Below are 17,858 nucleotides of genomic sequence, written 5' to 3' on the forward strand. Positions count from 1 at the left end.
GTTAATTTAACGTTTCGACTACTCGAATCTTTATACGCCGATCTTCGATCGATTCTTCCAACTTGCAAGTTTCACGTTCCAATTTTCCACGCTAACATGATCTCACGTCCATGCGATGTAATGACACGAATAAAACCAAAAGGATCGTCCTGCTGTAAATTGCCCGATTACCTTCGTTCTCCGTAACCTGCATAGCTAAAATGAAATTGTTTAATAATCGAAACAATGATTTTCAGTCGCGTAAAACGCACGTGCTCTTTCACCGAGCAACGACAAAGAAAACTTGTCATTGCGGTAAGGGGAAATAGAAAAAGAAAGAAGAAGGAAAGAATGGGAGAGAGATGCGGTATAAATCATAGACGGGTACTACCAACGATGAATCCTGTTGGATTCATCCACGTGGAAGGGGCATAATCAAATTTCGAGCCGCCATGCAAGGGGCGGCGACTGTGCGGTTGTGCACACTTTCGAAGCTTTTCTGTTCACCAGGGAGGGTGGGACCCGTTCGAGGGCTATTATGGGGTTTGCCACGACTTCAACCCTCGTGAAGGTCATCCGAGCGTATAGCGAGCCCAGGATTGCGCACGACGTAACGCGTCACGCCGTTCGACTTGCCATCGACTTGCCGTGTGAATTTGATCAACCGAGCCTTCTACCGAATCTCTCTTATCGCAATCAAATTCTTTGTTATACGACCATAAGGTTACGAACGTTTGAATTTCAAGCCGCGCAATCTTAACTCAGCATCTGAGGATAAGCGTATGGCCTGAATTGTCGCGTATTTTTACAGCGATTGGAAAAGATTCGAAAGGCCGCTCGAAAAGTTCGTTTCGATTTACATCTCCATATGTAGGTACCATTTTGTTCCACAACTTTTCTCCGTCTTTCGTGTAACTTGAATATTTCACCCTTGCAGAACCTGTCAGGTTTTTCGGTGAAAAACTTTTCAATATGATTTTTCATGTCGAGTAAATTCCTTGAAACTCGGAACGAACTTTCCGAGCAACATTTAACGAGCCTAATATTTTATCAAAAGTGAACGAGCATAGTTTTAAAGATACTTCTAGTAACGTCTCTTAGCGTGACACGCTTGAAAATAATTCTTCAGAGTGTAGACTAAGCAAAGTTTCTTATTTTATAAAGTTCTTTAAAAATCGGAACGAACTTTCCGAGCGACCAATGTTATAATATATTGATAACGATTCCGTATTGCTCAAGCGTGTAATGAAAAAGCACGTTCATAACGGTTTGTTTATAGCATTGTTTATAGCTTTATAGGATACCGCAGTAAATTTCGTAAGACGCGAATTCGAGAATAGCCGAAGCGCCGCAACAGTAAACCTTGCATACATTGCGGTCATCGCAATGGCAGGGATTCGACTTTCAATAGGTCAACGCCTCGACTTTCCCCGCAACAGAATCAAACAAAGAATATCCGCAAAGTTGCCAAGCCTCTGTCGATCCTCTTTGATCGCAGTTTATCTCGTCAGCCATTAATCAAAAGGGCCAGGAACTTCCACGCGAGTGATTCCTTCATTGAAGAGAGAACACGGGATAGATAGATCCTATAAAAGATCGTTCTGCCAGATGGCCCGTGCCCGCAACTCACAGAGAGAGTGTTTCCGTCATCCTGTCTCTTCTTTTCATTTTTGTTCTCTTCGTCGATTTTTCTCCTCCTTCGTTCATATTATATCCATGGTGCGACGTCTTTCGTAGTTTTCTGCCGTAAAAACGCGCGTCCTTACACGTCCTGCGGTTTCTACCTTGTAAATACTTGTAGAATATCGCTTCTCTTATTATTCTTTCTCTCTGTTTTATAGTTTATCATTGCGAGTCATTACATAATCTATGTACATAGTTTATCATTACATAATTTGATATTAAAATGTTGGAATTAATTCAAAAGCGATTGGACTCGATACAATTAATATTCCCATTATAAAAAGTAATGAGAAATTGTAACACGATGGATATAACAGAATTTAGAATTTAATATTAAATTGAAAATTCATAAATTTATATGTGTATGAGAAGAATATCTTACAATTATTGGTATCAAAATAAACGATATTAAAATTAAAGGAGTTTCTTTGTTCAGGCTACTAAACGTAGACCTTATAGATGCTAATATTGAACAATACATCTTGAAATTCATCTGATCAATAATATAAATCATCGATTTCAATAATTTCTTATACCTTCGTTTTTTCAGTTCCAGAAAGAGAATTAAAAAAGATACAACAGTATGGAAAAATGATCAATTACGAAAGAAAACTCATCGCGATTGTTAAAAGTGATGACCAAGAAAAGCGTGGACGCAGCTGCATCGCGATGTCGGCACTTTGATGCCGCATAAACGACGTCCATTGAACAATCGGGAAACATCGTTCCAACTGTGAATACCAGTCGCCACGACATGACTTTGAATTAGCATGTTTGACGGCCGAGCAACCCTTTGCCCAAGAATAGTTGACGAAACGTGGCAAGCAAATTTAACACCGGGACGTCTCTTTTCAAAGTTTCTTCTTTGACGCCTTTGCGAAAATAGAACCGCGTGAAAATACGCGACGAATCGATCATCGTGTCGATGATTTTAAAATTTCGCGATAGGAGTAGCGGAAAATTTGCGGGTAGCCTCGGAAATTAAGTATTTACAAAATATACGCATGTGCATAATCATTTGGACTGTACAATTGAAATTATTGTACTTGGAATATAGCGCAGGATTTAATATAATTTCTGGAAATGAGAATTTTTCAATTTCAGTTTTTAAATTTTTGATTCTTCGACAATCTTCCAATCTTTAAATTTTGCACCTTTGAATTTTTAAATTTTGCAGATAGGTTAAATAAAACTTCGTATATTTTACTTTGTCAAGGGGACTATTTATTTGATAATAATAGATATCAAAGATTAATTCATTCCATACACTTGTTACAGTATCTGAGGATTTCTTTATTTTACATTAATTTTCTCATATTCTATAGTTCCTCTACATAAACTTGCTTCTAATAATTAACAAAAGTAACGTTCAATATATTTTGGACAGTAAAAGATTAAAATGTACTTCGTGTCCCTTCTCTATATAAAATTCTTTAGTCGTCCACGGGAAATCACGCAATTCGTTACGCGACAACCTTCCACGTCCCTAATTTTCACGGAACCTCTAGGTAGAAATACATACAGGCAGGATTTACTGTTTAGCTACCGTGGAAAACCATGGCGAATTTATAGAGTGTTTTTCTTTATTTCGATGATACCTGGTCGGCTGTCATCCCACATTATGCCAATGACAAAGCGTTACTAAATACGTGGACATACATATATCTCTATCTTTTAATACGAATTAAAATACATCGACACTCTCTTTTCTATCAGTAATTCAAATAAATACAATTTCAAACTGTTTCTTTTGTCAATTACAAATCTTCCTGTCTTATTTTATTTTATTTCTTTTACAACTCGACTGATATGTAAGAAAACTCCGATAATTATAGAACAAGATAGTCATATAAAATAAGCCTCGCTTTCAAAAACATATTACCACTAATGTATACGGAATAACAAACAAAACGTTGCAATTCAAACTCAATACTCACTATGTCGAAAACAATTTCTCTCGCCACGAATCTGCATGCGAGTCAATGCGTGAATTATACAGTTCCTTGACATAAGTAGAGACGCGATCTACGTTACCGGGAACTAGCTAACAGAAAGTACTTGACTCGAGAAAAGTCAAAGGTTGACAATAGGGGAACAGGAGCCACGCCCAAGTGCCGATGACCGAGCGCGACAAAACGATCCGATTTTGCTCGGGACGCGAAGAAAACAGCGGCAGCTTATGAACAGAGGTAGCAAGGTGTTGGCTAGGGTACAAGCAGCTTTCCTTTTTCCACGAGTAAATTTGACGTTAGCCAAATAAACACATTGAGGCCGGCTACGTTTGAAGTGGTTCCCGTTGACAGGATGACCGTGAACATCGAGCCGATTGTTCCGCCGTGGATAGTCGGCTCCCTTTCAAGATCGGCTCGTTTGCCCTCGTTTCCTTCTCTCTCTTCCTCCTTCGCCATTGCACCGTCGTTGCCAATGATTGTTGAATGTTCCTTTTGGAAAGATCAGGAATCAAGATCAGTCTACGCGTCTCATTCCGTCGGCCTCGAGCACAACGGAACGCTTCAAAGAAATCCGCTTGCTATTATTTTCATTCTTCGGCCAAACTTTGCAGTGATTTCAAGACACATTGACGTCAAGAGTAATGTCCGTCTTCGACACTCGTCGCTAAATTGTACAATCCCGCTTCGTGTTCACGATGAAACATTTTTTCTTCTTTTCTTGTTGCAGTGATGGAATTTGATCTTGGTATTAAATCCGCTTTTCTTTCTAGGACGTTCGTATATTGTACATTCTTTTTTAAAAAAAGCGGTCGCCGTGTTATAGCTACGTTTATATTACGGACACTGAAATAAAACCCAATTGATTATTTGAAAAAAAGAGAAGCGGGAATTGCTACTGAAGAATTTAATAATCCTTTTATAAACATACTTAATATCTTTTCTCTGCCTCATCATTGGCTACAAAAGTCTATTAGATAAAACAACTTTGTACACGTTATACAAAGGTTTCCACGTATAGGAACCTTACCGATATCATATCACCATAAACATCAAAATACACGAAAACGATGATATTCGATCTCTAACACAACCGGAAACCGAAATTAAATTAGATTCGCGCAATTTCATAAATTAAATACAACTTACGATTCACCGTGCGTTTTTAAATGTATTTTTAAGGTAGTTCTGTTAATAAAAGTTTTGGAACATACGGGACAAGAATGTGCACGGGACAGGTGGTATTTTAAATGTTCGTTGAGTTGTATGCTCGTTTTAAATAGTTTTTTACAGATATTACACTTGTGCTCTTCCTCACTATCTTTTTCCAAATGAGTTCTAGTATGTTTATCAACTTCACCGACGTTATCAAATTCCATCGAACATACTCTACAACTGAATTTTACAGCTCGAAGAATACCTATTTGGCTACCAGTTAACGGATTAGGTACTGGAAATACATTGTTGGTACTATCACCAATATTGCACCTTAGTCCCTCTTTCTTTTTATGGGAATTTATATGATTCCTATAAAAATATTCCCACATTAGAATCCACGTTAGATATTATTGTGTTTTATTGATATACATTTATAATCACAGATGCTACCTGTAGGCTTGTTCATTTCTAAAAGTAATGTTACAACTAATACAACGATGTTCTCGTTGAGATATTTGCTGTGTCAAAGATGGTGCAGTCACTTGCAGAATTGTGTTTTGTAATTGTATAGTAGGATGAACGATTAGATAATGTTGCCTCACATCTTCCTTAAGTTCAAACGTTTCTGTACACTGATGACACTTATATGGATGCAATGGATCGGTACTGACATGTAATCTTATATGCTTATCATAAGTCACTTGTGAGCTACATTCAGTTTGGCACATATCACATACGAAATGAGTTTTAGTATGAAGATATAGAGATTGTGAAGATGAAAAAGTTTGATGACATATGGTACAAATATTTCTCTCCACTTGGTCATCACTTTGTTTCATTACGTAATATTTATCACAGTATTCACATTGAAATGCTGGCTTTGAATCATAAATTGACTTTTTCAATTTACATCCACCTTCTTTACAAATTTCTTTTTTCCTAACTTTTTCTAGAGACTGATTTCCTTGATTAATATTATACATATTCTCTGAGAATTGTTGGCTTCCCTTTGTTAGCTGTGCCAGCATTCTGAGTTTTTTTGATCTTGGACATGGCTTCCCATATATTTTATCTATTTGTATCGTTAAACGATACAGCTTCTTTTCTATTGCCACTTTCTGATACAATTCTGGTTTAATATCAACAGATTCATTTCTCATATCATCTGATATCTCATGATCAGAACATATGTCCATTTTCTCTTCTCCGTTCATTTTATCATTCTAAAACACCATAGCTCTTTAATAAAATATTAAACACAGCAAATAAAACAAGAAAATAATAAAATTGTTTACATTTTCTAATTGATTACAAGGACTTTGTGGCGGAGTCACTGGGCTATGAGAATCGCTATCCAATTTCTTCTGCTTTACTGATGGAATTGTAGGCGATCTGCACCTGGGTTCATCTTCGGCTTTACGTTTTCTTTGGCCTTCTATAACAGAAATATTTTTAAGAATACTAATACTGAATCAAATTAAAGAATCTTGCTACAGCTATACTTACCATCTAATTTGGTAAAAATAGTTGGGACAGCATTAGAAATTAATTCCATTGAATCAGTAAAGCATGTTTTATCAAAGTGCAACTCACAGAGGTAGAGCATCTTATCACTTTCAGTATTTTCATTCAATTTACAGTTCTTAAACCATTCATTCCTTCGACTGAAAATATCAAATAACGAACATAAATGTTATGCATCACAAGCATGGAGCAATTATAAACAATCAAATAACAAATACTCACTCAGTTTCTTGAGGAAAACAAAACAGTAAAATATCTTTACCGTCAATTTTCGTATTTTCATTTGAAAGACAACCGTGTGCTTTGCAAGATAACATTGTATTAGTGAAAAAGATATTCTTAACAAATACAAACTTTCATAAAAACTGAATGGTAAGTGTAGACAAGTAAAATTGCACACAAACAAATCCTAACCTAAAATCTGAAAATTTTTTGCGAGTACTAATAACTAGTATTCAAAGTTAAATTTAATAAAAACGATAAGGGATAAGTGATGTATAATAATCCAAAAGCAGTTGCATTTAAAGTAAGATAGTTATACTATACAATACAGGCGGCTACAGATTAATTGATACAATGAAATTTAACCAATCACGTTCTTCCTATGTTGCATGGCATAGTTTATATATGTACGTCAATTGGTATCGTATTACATGTATATAATATATGGTAATATGCAACTGGTCTCCCTAAATATGCATGGGAGAGTATGTAAGGATAAACATGTATGTGAAGTTACACGAATCTATCTAAAAAGGAAAGCCTATAAAAAGGAATTGATATGTATCTTGTAACAGAGACAAATGGTATTCTTATCTCTATATATACACATTTTACTTCAATATTCTAAGCAGTGTTGAAATTATTAAACCAAGAAAAACAAATTGTTGTGAAAATAGATTTTTCATTAATTTAATTTGAAATGTACATATATATTATACAACAAATACATTATTTCCAATTACTTTGATGTTTACTTTTTCTCAAATTGCATGGCATCCTTGTAATGTGGAACTACTAATTGTAAGTTGAATTAAGATTTAGACATGGAAACTACAACATCCGCAATTTTACAAGAAAGATCAAAAATATCTTTAATTGCAGCATCTATATTTATCTCTTGCGTGTTTGGAATTTGAATGCTAGATTTTTTTGGTGTTATATTTCTATTTGGAGTAGATGCTGCATTATTATCTGAAAAGATGTGTAAAATTTTTATGCTTAAATATACTAACATATTAGCTTTTTTTCTTTGAGAACATTATTACAAACTTTTCAAATAATTCTTTTTTCTATCACTAGTGGAAAATAATCTAGAATATTTTGGAGAAACACTGAGTCTATTAACAGAGGTTGTTTTGTATACTAATTGTTTTTGCGGAGATTCCCAGCTTGGTGTGACACTCTCCAGGCTATCATTAACTTGATATCTTGTTGATCTTTCAAATGGAATATTGCATTTGTGTCTTTTAAACAAGTATTTATATTTCCCTAAAAATAATTTTTTAAATATTAAAGTTTATTATTTATCTGATAAGAAACCTTACCTTGTATTGGAGAGATCAATATTTGATTTGCTATCTTTTCTTCCCATATATAGTCAGTACATAAATTAAGTTCTGGTGAATTTAAAATTGTGTCTAAACCCATAAAATTTAATATATCTTCATCTAATGTATAATTTATGGTTTTTTTTTGTAAACTATGCTGTACATCGTATAAGTTGTTAGAAACTTGTTTCATAAGTTCTTCAAATGACTCTTCTAGAGATTTAACTGTTTTACAATGCTGTATTATTTCTTTATCACAATTTAATATATCTGATGACTTATCCACTTTTAAATAATATTTTATTTGTTTTAGCATTTGATCAAATATTGATAATAGGATTTTAAATACTAAACATTTTTTTATGTATAATCCAGTACCAAGCTTTAAATTAAATGCATTATAAATTATTTAGATAACTTTCTAATCCTTATGTGAAATATACTTTAATTTTTATATTTTTTACCTGGATATTGTTACTTGAATACAACAAAAGTGTTTTACTATTTATTTTTTGAAGATTTCTCCCATCAAGGAATATGCAGTTTACACATAAATTTGAAATTAAATTTTGTAATGTGCTACTAAAAGTCTCTAGCTTTTTAAGCTTCAAATATTTTTGGTTTAAAAATTTAATATTTTGAGCAACACTTCTCTTCCATGCTGAAAATTTATAAATTCGTAGATATTACAATTTAGTTTTAAAATTAGCTTAATTATTAGTATAAAATGTTATAATATCAAATACAAACAATTTATAATTTCTGTATCATCAATATCCATTAATCGCTTTGCAATTAATGAATTTACTGGAAGCTTAGATATTAATTTCTCTATGTTACTTTTTACTTCAAAAATAGCAGTCTGTATTTTTATTAACTCAATAGCGTTACACCTAAAAAAACAAAGTTTTTATCTAACATATATGTCTTGAGATTTTTATAATATTTTTGAGATATAAAATAAAGATATATATATTTTACCGCATGTACTGTTCAAAGGATTTCAAACTTAATTTTGTGTTTTCATGAAATTTAGAAATAGTATTATCCTTCTCTATATTTTTAATGGTAAAATATGTTTGAACTATGTGCTTACTATCACCAATATTAGGAGCTTGTAATAATTCAATTTGACCTACACAGAATTAATCATCAATGTATTAGCAAATATGAATGATATTAACTTATGTCGAAAATAAAAATTTACATGTTTTACTAATGTAAGCTTTTAAGCTAATTTCTGATATTTTCCACATAAGAATTAAAATCTTTTTTCCCCCTGCTTGTAGCAAATGAGACATAAGTAGTGATGGAAAATTTATATCTGGATTCTCATTTGCTAAAATTGCAAAATATTCTCTTATTTCCATACGGTATCTTTTCTCATCCATCTTATTCAGAATTGGCCATGTAACCATTTTTTTAAATCGTTTTGCATTATGCACAGATAAGAGATAATGGGAAATGTGAATAAAACCTGTGGTATTTGGTTTGTCAAACATTCCCTATACATTGTATTATATAAAAAATACTAGTATTATTGGTAGTTATATAAATAGGTTTCATTTTCCTAATAATACCTTTTTAAAGTGTATTGTACACTCATAGGATGCAGGTACAACTTGCATAAGTAAAAAGACATTTTTATAAAACGATTCATTAATCATACTGTACTATTTTTTTAATTATATTATTTTATAACTGTACATACAACATACTACTGTTATCATAAATTAAACATATATAAGTTGTATTCCAAAGGCATTCCAAAGACATACAAAAAAAATATTTGTGTACAAAATATGGATTCCTTATACATATATATATATACACACACACAAATATATATTGTTAGTTTATCAGAAGACTGACAACTAAAGAAAATAATTATACAATCTTTAATAAATGTTATTTTATTGCGTATTTCTTACTATTATATACTACTATATATATATATATATATATATATATATATATATATATATATATATATATATATATATATATATATACATATATATAAGAAGAAAATTACAAAAAGGATTTTGAATCATAATATTGTCTTTGTTAAATAATATAATTTTATCAAACAATTATAACATCCCTATTCTAGAGAATAATAGATTTCTATTTTATATAACGAGAGAAGACTATGAGTATCTTTATTCATTAATTTCTTATATCATTAATACTATTATAATACTAAATATACAGAGAAGGAATATTACATTTTTAAACATTATAAACAGTTTTCAAGAAATACCATCATGGATAAAAAAATATTTAATTTCGTAATGCCTTAAGTTTTCTTTGAATGTTACTTTTGGGTACTGAGGCCCTTTCTTGCATCTAGATCCAACAATACAATTATGTACTAATTACTAATACTAATGTACTTCATGCTATGGGACTTTTAAAAAATGATCACTTCTGGGTGTAAGGCGGCGCCACTAGATTGTACCATAGCAACTCATCTCGGTGTCGTCGTGAAAGCTTTCAACACTATGAGCCATACACAGTGAAGTGTATCTGTCGGATAGTGGCGTGAAAATGGCGGTGTAAAATGGCAGGACGTAGATCGACGTTGACAAATGCCGATTCCCTATCGGGATCTGGAAACACCGATCCTCTTAGGGAACTGTTCGAAGCATGTAAAACCGGAGACCTTGCAAGGGTAAAGGCGTTGGTTACACCGAAGACGGTCAATGCTCGAGACACTGCCGGACGCAAGTCCACCCCTCTGCATTTTGCAGCTGGTAAGCATCATTTTTGCACCAGCTTTTCTTGCTCTTTTGCATTGATAAAATCCAATATGCAACTTGGAATTTCCTTCGATTCATAGCCTCCGATTGAAACCATAAGATTTCGTTGTCATGTCGCGGACTTAAAACAATTCGAACACTTAGTTCTCAATGTTGTCATATTACCATTTGAATAATTCTTTCGAAATCGAATATATTTATAATGAAATTTAAATATATTTTGTAGTATAAAAGAACTAAAATAATTATTGTTGGACACAAACTCATATTTTCTACATTTCGCAAATGAAGAACATAATCTTTGTACCAAGTTTTCTTATCCTTCTACATTGATAATATCTAATATATAGTTTAGAATTTTCCTTATTACATCACTTATGATTGGCAACGTACGATTTCATCGTTACATTAAATGTTAAAATAACTAGAACACTTAGTTTACAATGTTGTCATTTTATAATTTAAATAATGTTATTTGAAATAATGGAAGATAAACATATTTTTTATAAGAAGAAAAGACTGAGAAAATTGTTGTTGTTAATATTGTGTTTCTAATGTTTATTTTTTATTGTTAATATACAGGTTATGGTAGGATAGATGTAGTAGAATTCTTGCTGTCTGCTGGGGCATCCATTCAAGCACGTGACGATGGAGGTCTACATCCCTTGCATAATGCTTGTTCTTTTGGACATTCTGATGTTGTAAGACTGCTCTTAGAAGCAGGGGCTAATCCAAACACTAGAGACAATTGGAATTATACACCTTTACATGAAGCTGCAATTAAAGTATAATTTTATTCCATTCGATTTACTAATTTTCATTTAATTTCAAGACAATTTTATTAAATCTAATATACTGATTATTCTAATAGGGTAAAATAGACGTGTGTATTGCTCTGCTACAACATGGAGCAGATGCCAATATAAGAAATACAGAAGGGAAAACGGCATTAGAATTGGCAGATCCTGCAACTAAACCAGTATTAACAGGAGAATATAAGAAGGATGAATTATTAGAAGCAGCAAGATCTGGAAATGAGGAGCGTCTTTTACAACTTCTGAATCCTTTAAATGTAAATTGTCATGCGAGTGATGGCAGAAGATCTACTCCATTGCATTTAGCTGCTGGATACAATAGGTCAAGACTGGTGCAAATTTTATTGCAAAATGGTGCAGATGTGCATGCAAAAGATAAAGGGTAAATTTCTCTTTAACTCCAGCATTATCTAATGTAATTATTAAAAGTTGACATATGAAATAATTCGTTTCCAATGATTATGTTATAGAGGTCTTGTACCACTTCACAATGCTTGTTCGTATGGTCACTTTGAAGTGACTGAAGCACTTCTTAAACACGGTGCAGCAGTTAATGCCAGCGATTTGTGGGCATTTACTCCGCTACATGAAGCTGCTAGCAAATCCAGAGTTGAGGTGTGCTCGTTGCTTTTAAGCGAGGGCGCCGATCCGACTCAATTAAACTGCCACAGTAAAAGCGCCATTGACGTAGCCCCGACATTGGAATTACAAGAAAGATTGACATGTATGTTTCCTATGTCGATAGTACTCTTCTAGAAAAGCACACAGAACATGGTTTTGTTAGATACACTTTAATTGTAGACGAATACAAGGGACACTGCCTCTTGGATGCCTGCAGGCAGGCAGATCTTACTAAATTAAAAAAGTACCTGTCCCAAGAAGTTGTAAACTTTAAACACCCATACACTGGGGATACACCACTGCACTATGCCGTTGCATCTCCTTATCCCAAGAGAAAACAAGTAATAGAATCTTTAATTAGGAAAAATGCTGCCTTAAATGAGAAAAATAAAGACTATCTTACACCTCTTCATGTTGCTACTGATCATTCTCATTATGATGCAATGGATGTGCTACTTAGACATAATGCAAAAGTCAATGCTTTAGATGGATTAGGGCAAACTGCACTACACAGGTACTGTGAATTGTCTAGAACATTTAAAGTTTTTTTATTTCTTCATTTTATGATGAGAAAATATATGATTCTCTTACTTAAAAAAAATATTATTGCATAAACAGGTGTGTTAGAGAAGACAATGTGCAAGCTTGCAGAATATTGTTATCATACAATGTTGATCCATCTATAGTATCACTTCAGGGCTATACTGCAGCACAAATAGCTGCAGAAAATGTCCTTAAAATATTACAAGGTTCGAAACTAATTCACTACAGATACCAAATATTTTCCACCTGAAGAATGTTTCTATTCTCATTTTTATTTTACAGATCCACCGAGTGGGACAGACGACGCGGAAGCGCAGCTATTAGAAGCGAGTAAATCTGGCGACTTAGCGGCAGTAGAAAGAATTTTACGGACGAATCCATTGGCTGTTAATTGTCGAGATTTAGATGGTCGGCATTCCACACCGCTGCATTTTGCAGCGGGATTTAATAGAGTGCCTGTAGTTGAATATTTATTGGCACATGGAGCAGATGTACACGCCAAAGATAAAGGGTTAGTAGTTCGTTATACAATTTATTATATAGTTATTTAAACACAATAATCAAAGAAAGTATTTAATTTTATATATTTAGTGGACTCGTTCCTTTACACAATGCCTGCTCTTATGGTCATTATGAAGTAACGGAATTGTTGGTAAAACATGGTGCATCTGTAAATGTTGCGGATTTGTGGAAATTCACTCCACTTCATGAAGCTGCAGCTAAAGGAAAATATGAAATAGTTCGCCTGTTATTGAGACACGGTGCAGATGCCACTAAAAAGAACCGAGACGGCGCAACACCTTTAGATTTAGTAAGAGATGATGATCAAGACGTAGCCGATTTATTACGAGGGAATAGTGCACTTTTAGATGCAGCAAAAAAAGGAAATTTAGCAAGAGTACAGCGACTTGTTACACAAGATAATATTAATTGTAGGGATGCACAAGGTCGTAATAGTACTCCATTACATTTAGCCGGTAAGTCTCTTAATTTTTATCTTCCTTTTTTTTGTATTGATTCACGCAATATAACCTGCTAATACCTTAATACAGCGGGATACAACAATATGGACGTAGCCGAGTTTTTGCTTGAACGTGGAGCAGACGTAAATGCTCAAGATAAAGGAGGATTGATACCTTTGCACAATGCTTCAAGTTACGGTCATTTAGATATTGCCGCATTACTCATCAAATATAATACCGTAGTAAATGCTACTGACAAATGGGGCTTTACACCACTTCACGAAGCAGCACAGAAAGGTAGGACACAGCTATGTGCCCTTTTATTGGCACATGGCGCGGATCCTTTCTCGAAAAATCAAGAAGGACAAACTCCTTTGGACCTAGCTTGCGCTGACGATGTAAGATGCTTATTGCAAGATGCTATGGCTTCACAGCAAGTAGTACCGTCAATACCGTCTGGTAACAGTGGCGTCGGAGTTGCCATTAACTTAAATAGTAATGGTAATAATACTATTAACAGTAGGCCACCCAGTATCGTTGCGGGTAAATGTATTTCAATGATACATCTACAATTACAAATATATTTGTATGTTTATATATATATATATGCGTGTGTATATACGTGTGTATATCATTGAAATTTGTTCAGTTCCAGTTACACCACCACCGCCACTTACTCAAGAAACCGTCATTATGCCTTCTGGAACAGCTATGACTCTATGCGTACCACTTGCTAGACCATCTTCTTGTTTAAGTCCAATGCCGCCATCTGAGACGTGTTCTGAAAGAGATTCCAAAGATTCTAAAGATAATTCGAATATTACGACTGTAGCCGGTTTTCTTCAGAGCCTTGGTTTAGAACATTTATTAGAATTGTTCGAACGTGAACAGATTACGTTAGATATATTAGCGGAGATGGGTCACGAAGATCTGAAACAAGTTGGGGTATCCGCGTATGGTTATAGACATAAATTAATCAAAGGCATGGAAAAGCTTTTAAATACAACTGCCGGTACTCCGTGGCAACCGACTATTACACCGGGGACGTTATTAGTAGACTTATTAGCTGAGGATAAAGAATTTCTAGCTGTTGAGGAAGAAATGCAAAGCACTATTAGACAACATAGAGATAATGGCCATTCTGGTGGTATATTTTCTCGATATAACATAATTAGGGTAGGTTTGTTATACGTGATTGTAAAATATATACTCGAATAATAGCTAACAATTTTAATAATTCATTTATGATTTTTCTAAAATAGATACAAAAAGTGCAAAATCGTAAATTATGGGAACGTTACGCGCATAGAAGACAAGAAGTTGCTGAGGAAGTTGGTGCAGCCGCGCCTTCTTCTCCGAGTACTGGATCCAGGACTACTCCTGGATCGAGCTTGCCACAGGCGAACGAGAGGATGTTATTTCATGGTAGTCCATTTATTAATGCGATCGTTCAGAAGGGTTTCGATGAACGACATGCGTATATCGGCGGTATGTTCGGCGCTGGAATTTATTTTGCGGAGCACAGTAGTAAAAGTAATCAATATGTGTATGGAATATGTGGAGGTACTGGATGTCCTGCTCATAAGGACCGAAGTTGTTACATTTGTCATAGGTAAGCATATAGAAACGAATAAATTTTGAACTTTAAATTATTCTAAAATCATTATTATTATTCCTTACACTTGTAATATTATGTATATCATTTACAGACATTTATTACTCTGTCGTGTCACACTGGGAAAATCATTTCTGCAATTTTCCGCGATGAAAATGGCTCACGCACCGCCAGGACACCATAGTGTAATGGGTAGGCCGTCCCAAGGTGGTTTAGCTTTCCCCGAATATGTTGTCTATAGAGGCGAACAAGCATATCCGGAATATCTTATCACGTACCAAATCGCGAGACCTCAGCAAGAAAGTGGTGGAAATGAGAGTGTCGAAGAACGGTGATCAGAAGAGTCTAGCCCAGCGGCAAGGTTTCGAAGTCTTTGTTGCTGTCAGAGACCTCGAACGTGTAACACTCTGTCTTGAATCTGGTTGAAACAAATTACGATTTCGTTTTGGAATCAATTCTTCCATTTTTTATCTTCTTTAGCTGAAGTAGGAAAGGGTTGTTCGAATGAATCTACAATACAGTGATAGATAAATTTTATCGATATATAAGTATATATATCGGATCTATTCGTTCAACGTTGAAAAGAAAGAAGACAATTGATAGGACATTTAATTTTTAGCATTTATTTTGTGATAATATACTGGTCTAATTAGACCACGCAATCGTATACATGCCTGATTATTGATGTATATTGACTGCAGTGTACATATATCAGTATGGATTAGAATATATCGAAGACCAGCATGATTTTTTATGTAAATTTAGGTGTCGATGAACGTGTTTATCTTTATATTCATACGTACGAAACGATGTTTCAATCATCACATCTAATTGTCGATTGATTGCAGCGTGATGTAAAATATCTTTAAAAAAATCGTATAAATTTGGTGAAAAAGAAAAGCATAGTATTTCTATATCTTTGTCAATTTCAAAGTAAATAATTGTGCTGGTTAAAGCAATTACTTCAATTACATGCGTTATGGGTAAAGTCCGTGAGCAAATATTTAATTTGTAAATAACTAGAAATACGTTGTAAGTCTTCATAATATAATCATGAGCACAATCTGCGGACTAAAGTCAATTTGTTATTGACAAAGTTCTGAAAAGGTATATCTTCCTAATATAAAGATCAATTTATCGAATCGAATCTCACAAATGATTCCGTTCATGGTAGATTAATTAAAATGATTAATACAACGAATGGTATTATATTTAGTATTCGTATCGTTCGCACATAAATCTTCGTTTTATCGTATAAAATTCAATTCAAACTTTCACATAAAACTAAAGTTTGGACTTTACCTATAACATGTATATACGTAAGCGAGTATTTTATATATTCGGTTGATATTTCGGACACAGAATAAATTCACTCGTGTTGTCGACATTATCAACAGGGTTCCTATAAGCTCGTAGCAATTTCAAATACTGTACATAAATATACATTTTATTGTACGTATATCTATTTTTCTCCACGATATACTTCGATTACATTCTTTTATCGTGTTTTTATTACTCTTCTATGTATAAGTTTGGATTCTTTTCTCAGGTGATGAACAATATATGTTACACTTTCATTTGTCAAATTACACAACGAAGCCACTCTTTTCTTGTACGTCTATAGCCGTGTAAACATTAAAATTACGAGTAAAAAGTCGACAAATATTTTAATGTGAATCGTATAAACTAATTAATATATCATAATTTTGTATATTTTATTCTATTATATAAAAAAAAGAAAGAATATCAAACAAGATGAACTTAATGTTCTGTAAACAAAAAACTATTTTCATTATTATTTAATGAAATTGCTAAAGAGATCTCTTTAGATAATAGGGATAACCGCGCTTCAATTAATTCACGATATTATTCATACACATATGCGTTCAATATGGAGATCACATCTCTTAATACTAATGGAAAAAAGAAGTATGCGAATTTACAATTGTATGTGAATTTACAATTGTATTGTATGTGAAGTACAAGAAAACAGATGTTTTTACGATATCCGAACATGCTCTTAATAATTATTTAGGTGACGGTTTTTATTTATGGGTGTATATATCGAATATATGTGTTCGTTAAATAAGTGCTCAAGAAACTGATGCAACAAATCAACATTTGTTAATTCTGCGCTCTTACACGAAGACACGAAGTAATCAATTATTGTAAACTAACACATGAAAAAATTCTGTCCTTGTATTTACTGTATTCGACAGTCGACAACGTATTCAATTTCTATGCTTTGACTGTAAGAAGATAGACTGATTCTAAGAAAGAAAAAAATCGTTTTACTGTTACATCCGATTTTACACTTTCATTTCTTCGTTTTTTGCCTTACTACTGATTTCATAATTTAAAAAAAAGTACGTACATCAATGTTTCAATAAACGTAACTAGACGATAGCAATATGCGAAAGAAAAATAATGAAATATAAAAAATTAATACTTTTTCTTCGTGCACTAATTTCTTAATATTTTGTCGTGTTCTTAGCTATATTAGATCTTCGTTTGTAATCTTTCGTTGTTAATGACAATGGATTTAACGGAGCAAGCTAGAGTATAATAGAAAGTTTTACATTGAAGAAATGCGACAGTGTCGTATTACCAAAGGAGCTCATTTATATCTCCGTTTATCCATGTCTCAGACAATGATGAAGAAGCAAACGACTCTGTTTCATTTCTACGACGTACAGT

The 17,858-nt window shown here is 33.5% G+C and overlaps 3 protein-coding genes across 8 annotated transcripts; 1 reads left to right on the forward strand and 2 right to left on the reverse strand.

Moving 5' to 3' along the window:
* Positions 1–2,926: 2,926 nt before the first annotated feature.
* LOC117238661 (PR domain zinc finger protein 5) lies at positions 2,927–7,075 on the reverse strand. 4 transcript variants are annotated; one of them, XR_004494241.1, is made up of 6 exons: positions 6,516–6,923; positions 6,276–6,433; positions 6,065–6,204; positions 5,220–5,992; positions 4,543–5,138; positions 2,927–4,457 (listed from the first exon to the last, which is right to left on the reverse strand). XR_004494241.1 is itself a non-coding variant. In XM_033503755.1 (6 exons), exons 1-6 carry the CDS (start codon positions 6,608–6,610, stop codon positions 4,449–4,451), a joined length of 1,488 nt encoding a protein of 495 aa, XP_033359646.1. In that variant the 5' UTR covers positions 6,611–6,927; the 3' UTR covers positions 2,927–4,448. The 4 variants fall into 4 exon arrangements, 3 of the variants coding, with proteins under 3 accessions (XP_033359646.1, XP_033359645.1, XP_033359644.1); XM_033503755.1 differs by having other exon boundaries at positions 4,826–5,138; positions 6,516–6,927; XM_033503754.1 differs by having other exon boundaries at positions 2,927–5,138; positions 6,065–6,201; positions 6,516–7,075.
* A 145-nt stretch (positions 7,076–7,220) lies between these two features.
* On the forward strand, positions 7,221–17,468 carry LOC117238659 (poly [ADP-ribose] polymerase tankyrase). Of its 3 annotated transcripts, XM_033503749.1 has the most exons (13): positions 7,221–7,316; positions 10,285–10,599; positions 11,188–11,390; positions 11,477–11,802; positions 11,891–12,144; positions 12,222–12,555; positions 12,660–12,790; positions 12,867–13,095; positions 13,176–13,561; positions 13,637–14,089; positions 14,196–14,722; positions 14,809–15,158; positions 15,256–17,468. In XM_033503749.1, exons 2-13 carry the CDS (start codon positions 10,407–10,409, stop codon positions 15,494–15,496), a joined length of 3,627 nt encoding a protein of 1,208 aa, XP_033359640.1. In that variant the 5' UTR covers positions 7,221–7,316; positions 10,285–10,406; the 3' UTR covers positions 15,497–17,468. The 3 variants fall into 3 exon arrangements, with proteins under 3 accessions (XP_033359640.1, XP_033359641.1, XP_033359642.1); XM_033503750.1 differs by lacking the exon at positions 7,221–7,316 and having other exon boundaries at positions 10,171–10,599; positions 13,637–13,843; XM_033503751.1 differs by lacking the exons at positions 7,221–7,316; positions 12,222–12,555; positions 12,660–12,790 and having other exon boundaries at positions 10,172–10,599.
* LOC117238660 lies at positions 7,303–9,692 on the reverse strand. Its single transcript, XM_033503752.1, has 8 exons — positions 9,424–9,692; positions 9,051–9,348; positions 8,825–8,978; positions 8,594–8,736; positions 8,308–8,504; positions 7,841–8,225; positions 7,566–7,784; positions 7,303–7,487 (listed from the first exon to the last, which is right to left on the reverse strand). Exons 1-8 carry the CDS (start codon positions 9,508–9,510, stop codon positions 7,327–7,329), a joined length of 1,644 nt encoding a protein of 547 aa, XP_033359643.1. The 5' UTR covers positions 9,511–9,692; the 3' UTR covers positions 7,303–7,326.
* Positions 17,469–17,858: the final 390 nt, after the last annotated feature.

Source organism: Bombus vosnesenskii, unplaced genomic scaffold (assembly GCF_011952255.1).
Source record: "Bombus vosnesenskii isolate JDL3184/JDL3185 unplaced genomic scaffold, Bvos_JDL3184-5_v1.1 scf7180000013579, whole genome shotgun sequence".
Lineage (NCBI taxonomy): Eukaryota > Metazoa > Arthropoda > Insecta > Hymenoptera > Apidae > Bombus > Bombus vosnesenskii.